We start from the raw sequence: 15,185 nt of genomic DNA, 5'->3' as shown, positions 1-15,185 counted from the left end.
GAGACCCTGGACTACACCATTTCTGACAGATGGCAGTCCAGTCTCTTCTTGAAAGCTTCCAGTTATGAAGCTGTTTCTCACAGCCACATTTCGAGGTATCATTCATTTGAAAATAGGCCACTTTAACAGAAGTATATAACTAAGATCTTAAATTACAACACATTTTAAAAAGGGGGGAGGAGTTGCGAGTGGTCATTCACTTTTAAATTAATTTCTGTCCATTCATAAGTCTTGAGGAAGTCAATAAGGTTTACATGCGCATTTTCAGCAGAAGAATACATTTTGATGCATTAAGTATGAGACAGATTTTTCTTATTAGATTTTATTCTTTTACATAAAATTACATTTTTGAGAAATAGTAATTAAAAATGTAGAATTAAACCCAAGAAGTTCTGTAATTGCAAAGAGTTATTACAACATGGTAAATTGTTATATATGAGCTTTCTCAGGTAAAGGGCCAATACTGGCAGACTAATTTCATGTGCAAAATAGTCATAAAGCTGACACCACAGATATGGCACTTGCTACATAGTAATTATACTGGTTCAAGGGCCTAAGTTCTAGCACATCTGCAAAGAAAGCCAATTTAAATGCTGAAGGAAGCAAGCACTATTAGTGTACCAAGAAATGTCTGATATAATTTCTGCTATCAGATATCCTTGCAAGTATGTTGGTGTATACTTTTCAAATTATTTATTCCATTAGCAACTATTCCTAGGAAAGTATATTTATACCTAAATCCACTGGCATCAATAAGTTAAACTTCACTCATTCCTGAGGTTTAGGCTGTAAACACTAAACTCTTTGTGAATATATGGGCCATCTTGAAATAACTGAACAAGTTTAAGTTAAGGATAGAAAGATATAAACTTGGCCTTCACACCCTCACTACACAATAATTTTTAATGATATACACAAATTAGGTTCTTTTCCTTCTTGAGGTTATCCAAAGGCAACATTTAAGAAATTTCCCACTACAGGTATCCATCCAGGGAGGCAATTGACCTTATGTGCATCATGACATGATGCAAAACTTATGACTTAAGTACTAGTATCCAACATTGGGTCCAACTATGAAAGGCCAGGACTGCAACATAATGCATGCATCATCATTTTTGGCAAAGTGATTTACAGCAGATACTAATCTGTATTTCCAGCTAAATGGTTTTTTCAGAGAAGGGGAAAATTTGAAGTAAAGAACTAGTAGAGGGGAGATAAGAAAATGTTTAGCCATAATGACCACTATTTAGATTTGTCTGTTAATGCACAGATGAATAAAAGAGAAAAGTGGTAATCTTATACTGTATGTAATTATGTTATAATCCAATATAGTATATTTTGTACTATGTAGAAAACAGTGAGCAGCAATCATCTAGATTATGGGTATATATGATGCACCTCTCCATATTCAAATGAGTTTCATATAATAAAAATCATGTCTTCCTCCATATTGTATCAGTATATATCAGTAATGGCTTATTTCCTGTTGAGGGGATGGAGAACAGAAATATTACAAAAGGTCCTAAGAGATTTCTATAGTACAGCTATCCTTTCAATCCAAAGTGATGCTTCTCAAAAGTCCACAAAAAGGCACCTAAGCCACATATGTCAACAGTCTATCCAGCTCTCTATCCATTGTTTCTAATGTCAACATATTTTAACCATATATAACCAAGAGGGGGGGGAAAAGATACACAAGGAAGCTTGCCTCTAAAATTCCCAAGAAGATTCTATAGGTCTGGATGGTGGCCTTGAAATTAAATATGAAAAAATGGTTAAAGAAAAACTGCCTGGAAAATTATTAGTGGGGGGATTCTTTTACTCTTCCATGTTAGGTGTTTCAGTTCCATTTTTGGAAAATAGTGACTAAAGCGTCATGTGATCCTTCTCATTTGTTTTCTATATACTGTATATATTTCATCAGAGCAAAGAAATCACAGCCTTCTGGGTTGCTTCAGTGCTTTCGATAAGGAGAATAGTTTTTATTGGCAAAAGATAATCAGTGTAATCGCTCACTATCCTTAGATAGTATACTCATTCATTGACATCCCAGATCTCTGAAAGAAGTGGTGGCAGCTTTTTGTCCTGTAGCCGAAGAGCAAACACTTGTTCAGAATGAACACTACTTAAAGTCCGAAGGCTGACCAGTTTCATTAACATCCGTGGGAACATTAGATGATCCTATAAGATCATACACAAATAGACAAAGATATCAGAATGATCAAAATTCTGTTCCTCTGTTTTACTTTTCATACGTAGAATAAGATTAAATACCATTTGCCTACTATAAGGGTAATAACATTTTAAAGCATTGTGGACTGGCCCAATAGTCTCAAATTCTATGCTATCAACTACAGAATAGCTAAATAAATTATAGAAAATGTAATCATATGCTAAGCATGGTACTAGGTATTTGAATCTTAATATTTGCTCCCCAAAGATTCCATGAACTTCCAATTCTTCAACTATCATTTTTTATATAAAAAAAAAAAATCCTCCCCTTTGCTTCTATAGAACAAGACTATCCCCCTTAGCATCTCTGACTAAAAGATATCAGAATGATCAAAAGCACTAGACATATGTCTATTCTCTGAGTAAACATACATTCTCTGTTCTTTTTATTCCTAAAACTGAATAAATGTAAAATGACAAAGTAACAGTAGCACTGCACGTAGAAAGTTCATATTCAAGAGTAACACATTGCTTGGATTTAAAAGCAAAAAGCTGATTTGGAATAGCACCTGTTTGCAACCCCATAAAGTAGCTGCTTATTTGTTTTTGTTTTTTAGGTCCTGCAGCAGCCTGGCTCAAATGCAGCAACTTCAGGGGAAATATGCATTTGGTTTAAAGCATTACAGATACACCCACCACTTTTGCTTTCAAATCTAATGCTTTACATAGTCTAAAAGAATTTCGGATTCAGAAAAATTTGTAGTACAGCTGTTTGTCAGGATATGGCTAAATATTTGTTAAAAACTCAGCCATACCATGCAGCCCATGATGGCTAACTTACAAGAGATTCTGTTTTAACCAGATTCTTTCATACATTAGCAATGCAGTCACTTTCGCAGCCTAGCCAAGACACTTACATTTGGCCTATGAATACATATATATGAGTGAAGGGCTTCTACATAGGTATGCTGCAACTTTTCTACCAGAGTTTGATCTTGAACATTTGGCCGGTCTGTTAAGGAAACAAAGCATCATTTTTTAAAAAAAAATCTATTTGTCAAATTCATATGGCTGCCCATCTAACCTGAAATAACTCTAGGTGGCATACAATAAACCAAGAATTAAAACATCTTTCAAACCCATTAAAACAATAAGCATGGATAAAACAAAGCTATGAGAGGAAAGATGTTTACATACAGTATAACCAACATGCTGGCTCCATGCTGGTTATACTGTATGTAAACATCTTTTTAATTATTTTCTTTAATCCATGCTTATGGAAGGCTCCAAGGAGCTTGTAATTATTTGTTTGTTTGTTTGTTTTTAAATAAATATATACGTCACTGAATCCAAAGTGCTCTCTGGCTAAACTCAAAAATCTTAGTGCCGTGTCTGTTTTCCCAGTCCACTCTACAACCCTCTAAGCACCTTATAGCTTAGAAACAGCATAGAGAAAAAGTGCTTGAGGATTCAATTTCCCCATCTGTGATTTATCTTTTTTTTTTTAAGAAAACATCATTGAGAAAGAATTTTCACAGTTCAGCAAAAGCCAAGCATCTGCTTCAACAGCAAATAAGGAAATAGAAAGAAACAACAATAATGTGCTGAATATTAAGCTATGAACAAGACATCTCTAAGACAGATGACTTTGAAGAAAATGATTGCAGCCCAAGCACTTTTAGATGTACCAGATCCATCATCTTGTCTATTCTGATCCCTCCCTGCAGATATCACCAGCCTTGAATATAAGTACACCGTGACACAACTAACCCATACATCTCCTCTCTGAAGGTCCCAGCACCATCCTTCATCTGCTGCAGTACACTACTACCAAGTTTCCCCATCCTATAATACCTATGCCCAAAATATACATGTTGTGGGCCTGCATCTGGTTTAAATACACACATTCTGGGTTTTGACAGAATGTGTATGTTTTGAGTCAACCATGATCAACCCAAACCTTATTACTCCATGACTAGGACATTAGAGCACAACCTTAATTATTATCCATGACAAATGCGTTCCTTACAAACAACATTAGGACACTACTCTAAGTATTATATGCAATTCTTCTTGATTAAAGATTCTTTTTACATTTTTGATCCATCTTTCTCCCAGCTTGTTACCTGCAGAAAAAATGCTGATGGCTATTAAAAGTGCAAACTCAGCATCATTGAGATGCAGCTCATTCATTCTCTTTGAAAATCCAAAAATGGGATTAATAAACTCAATTTGTAGGCCTGAGGGGGAAAAAACAAAAAAATGATTTAGAAATATATACAGCTTATGTATATTGTACCCGTCCCCCGCCCGCAAATGGCATGTGCAACTCTAGATGAATATACTGGTAGTCCTTGTTTAAGGATCATAACTGGAATCAGCAACTCGGTCATTAAGCAAAGTGGTCAATAAATAAAATTGCAACTACACTTATGATCTTAATTCAGCTTTCCTTTGCTTTACAAACCTGTGAAGGTCATAAATGAAATAATTGGTTGCAGAGTTACTTTTTCATCACTATTGTAAGTGAAAAGTTACTAAATGAGGCAGTCACTAAACAAGGACTACCTGTATTTAGCAGGGAAAACTGTAGTCCAATAGAACAGGATAATTCCTCTCCCTTATGTTACTTCTGAGAATAAGCAATCTATTTTATTGTATTACTGCATTTCCTGAAGAACAATCAGATGTAGACATGCCTGAGCTTCATAGCTTAACAAGATGGGAGAATACCATAGAACATCAGGACTTATAGACCAGAAGTTAAAATAACCTCCAAGGTGACAATGACAAAGCTTGCTTATTGCTATTAAGGAAACTGCAGGGATGCATTCATATGATTACCAGAATTCAAGCTTGATTCAGGAACATCTTTATTTGATTGAAAGCTATATGACAATGATGGGAAGACCCAAACAAAACATCATAGACCTATTTCCTTCATATCATGCACTCTTCTCTCTATTTCTTTCATTACCAAAACACATGCATAGTAGAAAGGAATGTGTGAGGAAGTCTGAACTGATTCCTTGCAACAAAAAAAAAAAACCCCTCCTGAAATTAATCTGAAAATGTTCTATGGCCCGAAGCCACAACTTCTCCATCCCAAATTTGGACATCTACACTCTCCCTAAATATACTATGTACAGTATACTGGTGAATAAGCTGAGAGTTTAGATGTCAAAATGTGTCCAAAAATGTTTCAACTTAACTGGGGATGGGTTTACCTACAACTATATATAATAATACTTTTTTAAAGTACCCAATATCCTGTATATACTCGCTTATAAGCCCATGAATGGACAAGGTGACCCTCAATTTTTTAACCAAAATATCATGAAAAATGGATAATCCATGCACTACCCACAGATAGACAACTGTAAAAAATTAAAACACAAAAATTTCCAAGGTCAAGTTATCTGCAAATGGTGCATTTTTGTTAATTCAAAAAGTGATTTATCCAGGGATGGATTTATATGCTAGTATTTACAGTGTGTGCATCTGTGCTCCCACATGCGTGCATGCATACACACACTCACAAACACACCCTATATTCACAATGTCACAGATAGTCTGGGGATTTCAGATCAAGCAATAAAAGAAAAAAATACAGGAACAATTGTTTGCTGCCTAGACAAGCTAATATTCATTGTTAGAGCAGTGTACTTGAAAAATTAAGAGAAAAAAAATTAATTATATGCTTCCTTTAAAATTCTGTATAAACATGTATAGGCATGCACGCATGTGGGAATACACATACACACGACATACATATATATCAAAAATATAAATATCCTACCCTTTTTTCAAATGTTCAAGTATTTAGCACTACCTTCTCCAATTTTTCCCAACAGTCCTAAGAGATTAACTGGATTGATAGAGAGTGAGTGGCCCAACATCATCCAGTAAGCTTCCATGCTTAAAAAAAATTACCTGAATCTGGTTTTCCCCAATCTCATGCAACACCTTAACATTACATTTGGACTCCAATTTTGTCAGTTTGGTATAGTGGTGAAGATGCTGGCTTAGAAACCAGGAGACTGAATTCCAAGCCAGTCACTTTCTCTCAGCCCAACTTACCTCACAAGATGGCTGTTGTGGGGAAATATAGGAGGCAGGAATACCGGTATTAGGTGGTGCTTTTCAATTTGAGTTATATATAAAGTATGGGATAAAAATCTAATAATAATCTTCTACCACACATTTTCAAGTTATGAAGTTATGTGTGATGACAGAAAGTTAGAAAGGAAGAAAAAGACTTTATACTAGAAGTCTAGCAATACAACACCTATAATAGTCACGTTTTTGGATACCTATTTCATATCCTCCAAAAATGTTCTGGTAGGAGACCATATTATCTCTTCTAATCCACCCTAACTTTATTTTTTATAGTATTACTGGATTGCTATTTCCCAAACTTTTGCCAGGTCTCATATTTCAGGTTGAGGATTAAGCCTACAATCTTTCATAAAAGAATTTTGATTTCATTTTCTAGAAAAGAAGTTGCCATAATATTGATCGATAATGCAGGGAGAACAAATCTCTTTTATACTCTGCAATGTGCTTAACTCACCAGCCTTGGAAAAGTCATCCTGATTGTAACTCAAATCTTTCAAAAAAGTTATGCTTTCAGTTTCTGGATTGTAGCGCCTAGATGTCTCCAACAGCATCACCTTGAATATACATATACAACACACATACCAAAACCAGTCACAATTATAAATCTGACAATAAAATCAATTAAAGTGTTATTGCACTCACATATCATAAGTGATGAAAGAAATACTTTTTGATAACAAAAATTATCAAAAAGAAGTTGTACAGTATCTTTGATACATCTGTTTTGCTTTGTTTTTCTTTATTTAAGTTGTAAACTACATTGAAAGTACAGAAAAATGAGAGATAAGATGATTAAATACACAACATATAAAAACATTTTTCTTATCCTCTCCTTTCTCTCCACTCCTTTCTACACTTAAGTTTCTCCTAAGGTTAATGATTTCTCTGGACTGATGCAGGGAAAACTTCATAAGTAAGATGTCTTTTTAATAGAAATTAATTTGAGAAAATTCTCTACTTTCATCTCTCTGAAGCATGGCTATCTTTCTGAAATAGGCCTCCTTGATTCTCAAAACACATATTTTGCCCAGGTCTGCAGAGTTCAAGTGCCAAGAGGAAAGTACCAATCCACCAAACATCCTTTTAGGATTCCAATCAAAGTATGTTCCTGTGAACCCCACTAGGTAGACCAGACCTACTAAAATTACTTTTATTGAGATTGATTATAATATTGCAAATCTGATTGTGCTGTACTTTCTTCTCCATTCTTATGTACTCCAGTAGTTAGGAAGGTTTCTGCTTGAGTCACTTCCAAATGTTCTCTTTTTGCTCTGGACTTAAAACTTGTCTCAATCCCTTTTGCCTAGGTAATAATTCTTGCATATCAAAGTGATTTTCCACACACTGACTAGGGTTTCAGACCAAATCTTCATTCCACTTTCTATGGTCACCATAATATCACTTGGAATTTGATTAAGATCTAGAGGTTCAGAACCTCTCAAACAGACATAAAACCAGAAGAACAAGATAGTAAAAGTAGTAAACTCCAAAATATCCCACTAACTTCTAATGTCCATAGAAAAAGGTTTGGGAGCAGAAATGTCTTTATAGCCCTCCAGAATACCCACAGGATGAGAGCCATTCATATCTCAGGAGAAACAGATGACATTGTTTAATTTTAAGAATCTGGAGCATGCCAACCTTTTTAGCCAAAATTGGCCAGCCAGATACCATTGAAGATTGATGGCCCTTCCAGTAACTGGGCTATATGCCATGTAAGGAATTATAGCACTTTAAATCACATGGAAGTAAACTAGCAACCAATGCCATTCACACAGCAGAGATGTCACTTGCGTATACCGAGGCATGCCGACAACTTCCACAAGAGGAAGGAACTGGTAGTTAAATCCTGTTTTCTAAAATACCCTCTAATTTGGAAAGCTAACATCAGAAAACTTTAACTTAAAATTAATCGTTTTCTCATTAGGTATGTGACTTTTAAAATGCTTTTTGATCTTAAAATTGCTGTAGTGAAACATTAATAAAAATAAAAAGCTTGTCTCCTTTGTCATTAGGTGATATAAAAAGAAACTGTATGTTCTCGTTGTGTATGCCAATATATTTATTTGATTTCTATAGTTGCCCATTTCACAAGTGATTTTAGGTGGAATACATTATAAAAACAATTTAAAAATACAAAATAAATGTATATGGTTGCCGAGTAATACTATCGCTATAGATGTTAACCTAGCTAAACAACCAGAGCGCTTAACATACTCAGGGCCCTATGCCCAGACACATAACCAGGTCTTCACAGCTTTATGAAATGCCAACAGGGTCAGGCTTATCCTAATCTCTGAAGGAAGAATGTCCCAGAGGGCAGAGGTTTCAGCAGGAAAGGCATATCTCCTAGATCCTGCAACGAACTTTCCTTGGCTGACTCCTAATTTACCCAACTTGCCAGACTAAAATGGACAGATAGCAATGACTGGGGGAAGATAATCCTTTAGATAACTCAAGTGATAAATGTGATAACTAGCCCCTTGAATTGTACCAGAAGCATGGTGGTAACCAATGCAGCTCACATAGCAATAGTGTTACATGTGTCAAATATCTGTCACCATTTATTATCTGTGCAGCCAAATTATGCACAGGTTGAAGTTTCATAATGTTCTTCAAGGACAGTCCAATAAAGAGCACATTGCAGTCATCAATAAGGTCACAAGGCATGAATGACTGTAAACAATGACTCCACTCCATAAATGAACACAACTGGTACACAACATTAAGGTATATAAAGGCCCTCCTTACTACAGTTGCCTCCTGCTCCTCATGGAAAAATGGCAGAGTACTTACTTCTATTGTAGAAGTCTTCAAAAGAGCAATTTGGTCTTCTCTAGTGAGTTCCAAGAAACCTGGCAACTGTTTGGCAAAGTCCACAATTTCCTGCACAGAAATGATGGCAAGCTCTGTGAAATGAGCAAAACGCTGTTGTCGTGCTTCACGATGAAGAGGATCTGAAATCTGAGGCCATGGCTGCAATTAAATAGCAAACCCACAAAGAGGGAAAGAAGAAGACTTTAATAAGAGTAGAAATTAAAAACAGGAAGTCCATTGAAATTAGTATCCCCAGTCTCACAATTATCTCATAGCTCTCATACAAGTTTGATCAAAACAAAACTAGTATTATATCTGATTAATATATTTAACTAATTGTCATACAACCCCTCAAGAACACGTTACACAATCCTTTGTCACTAGGAATTCAGGTGAAATCATTCCACTTCAAAACAAGCAAATTTCCACAAACTATTCTTTCAAACTATACTTTGGCCACCTAATGAGAAGGAAGGACTCACTGGAGAAGAGCCTAATGCTGGGAAAGATTGAGGGCAATAGAATAATGGGACGACAGAGAATGGGGTGGCTGGATGGAGTCACTGAAGCAGTAGGAGTGAGCTTAAATGGACTCCAGAAAATGGTAGAGGACAGGAAGACTTGGAGGAACATTGTCCATGGGGTCGCGGTGGGTCTGACACGACTTTGCAAATAACAACAACAAATTCTTTCAGGTCTTTGATTTCAGTCTATTATACAGACCCCCTTGGGTCTCAGGAGACTGTTAGAATACAAATGCTGTATCTGTTAAGTATGAGTTATTATTCCATAAGTTAACCATCCACTAAACAAAATCAAAAGAAAGCTTTAATGAAGACAAGTGTGTGTCTGCTTTCTCCCTCTATTTAACAGACCACAAAAATGGTGCTTTTACCGTCACTTTGAGCCTATCTGTGAAAGACCGTTGATTACACTGCTGTTGAGCTGCAACAAGTTTTTCTATCATAACAAGCTGCTCTGGTGTCATTTTGGGAGGGGTACTTGGAGGAGATGGTGGGTTCTGACGCATAACTATCATTCGGGCTTGATCATCTTCCCGCTTCTTAAGTTTCTTCAGCTGGATTTGCTCTTCAGAGAGAACACCTAAATGTAGAGCACAAGACAGATAAGAATCAATGATACTATGGCTACCAACCAGCTTACAGTACATAATCACTTTTGCAAAAACCTCAAAGTCAATTCCATCCATAATTAAATTGAACATAATTTGCAGTGAGAAACCCAGCCACAAAAATAGGAAAAAGGAGAGGATAAAAATATATCTTAAAAGGAGAGAGAAAATATACCCTTTCACACCAGAATATGCCCAAATAGCAAAGAAAAAGCATTTGGTCAAACAGGTAAAATGAAGTGCTGGAAAGGATTCTGATAATAAACTGATAGAAAATTTGACAGAAAGCAGTCTATATTCTAGGCCGGCATTTTATAATAACATTATCAATTTAAATCAGAAAAAGGACAAAAATGAAAATTATTAAAGAATGCATTGACTTTAAGAAGAGTAACAGAAGATTGTAAATATGCTGCATAGAGATTCCAGATACTTAGGAATGTGGTTATACTTATATTTGCCTGTCATAAGATTGTATACATCGAGAAGCACGTTTGAAGAAAGAATATTTTATGATTTCGGAGAAGATGCTGTCATATAGCCCCATTTTTATTTCTGGTGAAGCAATCATGAATTACTAAATAAATTAGTTTAAGATCTAAAATCTAAGGAAATTATGAAATGGAACTGTGAAGGAGCCTTTTCAGTTGTCCAAAATGGAAAGCTAATTCTAGGATGGTTTGAGCTGTTAAACTCTTAATATAAAAACTTCTAGTGATTTTATGTGAATATAATTATTTTTCTGTTCAATTGTGTCCCATTCTTGGAGATTGCCTGGACAAGTCCCTGCAGTTTTCTTGCAAGATTTTTCAAAAGTGGTTTGCCATTGCCTCCTTCGTAGGGCTAAGAGAAAATGACTGGTCCAAGATCACCTAGCTGGGTTTGTGCCCAAGGCAGCATTAGAACTCACAGTCTCTTCTCCGCCCAGTATGGTGCTCTGAACTAGCAGCACATATCTTTGCTCTGCTGGACAAATGGCTGGTTTGATAGCTACAGAGCAGGTCTCTGTAGCTATATTATTCTTGGATTAGAAAAAGAGTGGCACACAATTGCCCTGAAGCTTCTTGATGGCATTCCTTGGCTGGGTATGTAGTGGTTAAGGCATCAGGCTGGAAACTGGGGGACTCAAAGTGGCAACTGCCCTTTGAAATATGCTATTATGTAGAAGCTCAGCTGGTTTACCATTTAGTAACAGGGATCAATACTTGGCACTTTGGAAGTTGCTATACATTGTATGCCTACTTTATAGCTACCTGACAAAGAGAACAATTTGGGATTTTTTTCCCCATACTGAACCTAGAAAGAAGGAAACATTTAGGAAATCTATCTGATAAATTAAATACGGATTTTAAGGGGCGTGCAAATATCCATTTACATCCTATCAAAGGAGTATAAAGAATTAGGGTAGTAGCAATATAAGATGTGCTCTTATATTCAGTGAAAAAAATGAATTAATTTTCAGAACAGCAATGTTATAAATCATTTTGAAACAAACAAAAAGTGTACCATAATTGAAAAAATCTAACAAACAGCAGCAACCTAATCTGAGATAATAATTCTGGTATTAATGGTCTTAAATATTCTGAATTTTGTAAAAATTCAAATAAAAATAATTTAAATAATTTAATTTAACTATATTTTATTCAAACTGCTTGCTTTAATATATTATTTTCTTAGGTCATTGAGATTCTATGACAAAGAGAACAATGTCAGTTTTATTATAAAATGTAGCTAAAGGAAACACTTTTCTCCTACAGCAATATTTCCAGAATGATCCTTGATATCCCTACACCAGGGCTTTTTTTCTCATAGAACGCCCAGAACGGAGTTCCGGCCCCTTTTTTGGATGGAACTTTGTAGGGTAGGCAAGGCGGGTTGTATGATGTGTGTGAGTTCCGGCACCTTTTTTTTTTTTTCTTCAAAAAAAGCACTGCCCTACACTAGATACTTACATTGCTCTCGCATGCCTGCTTCATAGCACTTGCGTAACCGGCACTCCTGACATTTCCGGCGCATGTACGTATCCATTTCACATTTGCCACTATTCTTGCAGATATATTGGGCTCCTTTGATCACACTGCGTCGGAAAAAACCTTTGCAGCCCTCACAACTCAGGACATTGTAATGGAAGCCTGAGGCTTTGTCCCCACATACGCTGCACACCTCGTTTCCAAGCATCTTAGGGGCTGGACCCTTCTTCCTTTTCAAGGGAGGATTTTCTAAAGCAGAGAAAAGGGATGAAAAGAAAGACTCTGAAATTAGGTCTGAAAATGAGAGAAAAAGAGCTGCTTGTGATGTATACATGTTAACAGTTTTTTTTCATATAAAATAAAATGCCAACCTTGGAGAAATCTGAAATGTTACATTTAGGTGCAATCAAAGGACATAATGACCTGTGGTGAAGGAAGGCCTTCTTTGGGTATACTGTTGTAATAATATTTACCAATGGTATTCTATGCACTTCTAGAGTCATGGGGCTATAATTCAGATGATTCAATTAATATTAAGAACAAGAATTATATCATCTCAGAATATATAGGAACAATCAGGGGTAAGAATTCTGTTCCCATAGTTTTAAATATTCCTTGAAATACCAAGCTAGAATATTGGATAAAAACTGAGCAATATATATAGTTAATCAATTCCCCATTCTGTATACATATCTATTTAAAAAGAATCAGCAGCCATTTACATTAGACTCTGAGAGGGCCAGAAAATAAAAATCTCCTAGAGTGTTTCACATATAAAGGTAACAGACACAGAGAATGGGTAGCTAAAGAAAATATTAGCTCTCAAAACTGGCTGTCCTTGTCTCTCTGTGTCATAATGGTATGTGGGAATTACCTTGGGAAATGGGGAAGAGATGCTACCTAGAAACAGTCAGATGAGAGAAGCTGCATCAGGGGTGGACAAAGTGCGTCAGAAGGGATACCCCCTTAGGTTTTAGTCTCCAAAGGAGACAGCGGGGGATCTATACTTTCAGACTTGCAAGATTCTGTTCATGTAGTCTTACAATAAAATAGAATTAGTTCATCTGGTCGTGTTTCCTTTCTAGGAAGGCTGACATTCAGCAGGGATCAGCATTGTTTTTTTCAGTCTGACTGGGAGAGCTTTTACCAGCCTGATGCCATGTAAGCCAGAGAATGCTAGAACTGATTTCAGTTCTCATAGTTCCTCAGATAATATAGCTGTTGGCCTTGCTCCATGGGGATTATGAAAGTGAAGTCCAACACACGTTTCATTTACATTTTACAGTTTCTTGAGTCAGTTTCGTAAACTTTTGAAATCATAAATAATCCAGACTATTCACTGCAAGCAGATGGTTAGTGTTCATACCAGAAACAGAGATGCTTCTTTCTAACATTTTTCAAAACTCTGAAAAACCAAGCCAAACACCACCACCCTTGCAAACTTTTGAGACCTTCTCATGAATTTCTCTCTGCGTTTCTTTCCTTTACCTTTTTTCAAAGCTAGACCCAAGATTTATTTCATACTCAATATCATACCATATTCCATAATTGTTATCCCCATTATCCTATAATGTATTGTAATGTATTGAAGGGAGATTGTTTTGTTTTTATTGTGCAAAAACTGTTTTAAAATTTAATGAAATCCACAGTACTACATAGAATTTTACCGTATACATCTATCACATGATTTGTTTTAACATAGAGATAATTTCTTACTGCATTCTGAAGCTATGAATTAAAACAAGAATGTAGTCTTACCTATAGGTTCAGAGGGAATCTCTGAGTTCTGGAAAAGTGCAAATACTTTTTCTTCCATGTTAAAAACGCTTGTCTTCTTCCCATGGTTCTGTGTGACAAGATGAGTGGGACCCATGGTGGCTATTCTACAGGGGCTCACGTTCTTGTAATCTCTAAAGCATGTTTATGACCATACTCAGGGTGTTTGCATGCAGCGTTACAATGACTTCATAAAATGGAGAAAAACAAAAGCTATAATAAAAGAAAAACAGAATTCCTGAAGTTATATGGAAGTCTTATGTTTCCAAACTACCACCCACAACAGTATCCATCCAGGCTGCTGCCAGCTACAATTATTCAACCTCAAAGAATTATAGTTTTTCTCCTTTAACTAGAAAACACTTCTTTTCAATAAAACTTATTTTTTCTGTTAGAAATTAAATATTTTTATCAATAATATAATACTCATAATAGAAATAGCATTTTAATTATTTGTTGGTTTACAAGCAATTTTTCAAACAGCAGCTGAAGAGGGTATACGTAGCTTGTCCAGGGCTGTCATAACCAGATTATCCTAGCTTGTCCAGGGCTGTCATAACCAGATTATCCTAGCTTGTCCAGGGCTGTCATAACCAGATTATTTTAAGCAGCATTCTCCAACCTGATGCCCTCCAAATGTGCTGTGCTATATTGATGGGTAATATTGGGAATTGTATTCCCAGTAGATCTGAAGAATATCAGTTTGGGAAAGTTGGACAAAAGGTGAAGAAGCCAGTCAAATTTCCCAAGAAAGTATTTTCACTTTTGATTCATGAATCTATTTTTCATTACTTGTATATCTCCAAAAACATTCTTTAATATTTAAGCAGATCGGAAACCTAAGTCATAAAACAATAAAACCTTAAAACTACTTCATATCATTCTTCAAAAATAATCCAAAACTAAGGCAGCTTCCTGCCAAAAAAAAATATTCTGAAATACTGTAGTATGGGAAGGAAGGAAGGAAGGAAGGAAGGAAGGAAGGAAGGAAGGAAGGAAGGAAGGAAGGAGCAAAACAGCCTAGCTGCCTGAAAGCTAATAGGTCTTTATTATCACTTTATCATCTGGGTTCAGCTATTCTCAGTAAAGTATATTGCCCTGATTACCATTTTTAGGACCTTAGAAGTAGTGAAATGCAGCAGTGTGCCTGATTGTGGTGGTTTCCTTACACACCAAACTAAAACTTCACTGTGGTAATT

General features: G+C 35.9%; 1 protein-coding gene across 1 annotated transcript; it reads right to left on the bottom strand.

Moving 5' to 3' along the window:
- Positions 1-310: 310 nt before the first annotated feature.
- NR1H3 (nuclear receptor subfamily 1 group H member 3) lies at positions 311-14,188 on the bottom strand. The gene is made up of 8 exons (XM_015818653.2): positions 13,969-14,188; positions 12,193-12,459; positions 10,004-10,212; positions 9,088-9,267; positions 6,746-6,845; positions 4,299-4,412; positions 3,090-3,184; positions 311-2,181 (listed from the first exon to the last, which is right to left on the bottom strand). Exons 1-8 carry the CDS (start codon positions 14,081-14,083, stop codon positions 2,035-2,037), a joined length of 1,227 nt encoding a protein of 408 aa, XP_015674139.1. The 5' UTR covers positions 14,084-14,188; the 3' UTR covers positions 311-2,034.
- Between the last annotated feature and the right edge of the window lie 997 nt (positions 14,189-15,185).

The sequence above is a fragment of the Protobothrops mucrosquamatus genome, unplaced genomic scaffold (assembly GCF_001527695.2).
Source record: "Protobothrops mucrosquamatus isolate PMUCROS unplaced genomic scaffold, P.Mucros_1.0 scaffold775, whole genome shotgun sequence".
Taxonomy (NCBI): Eukaryota; Metazoa; Chordata; class Lepidosauria; order Squamata; family Viperidae; genus Protobothrops; species Protobothrops mucrosquamatus.
This window is presented reverse-complemented; position numbering and strand designations above follow the sequence as displayed.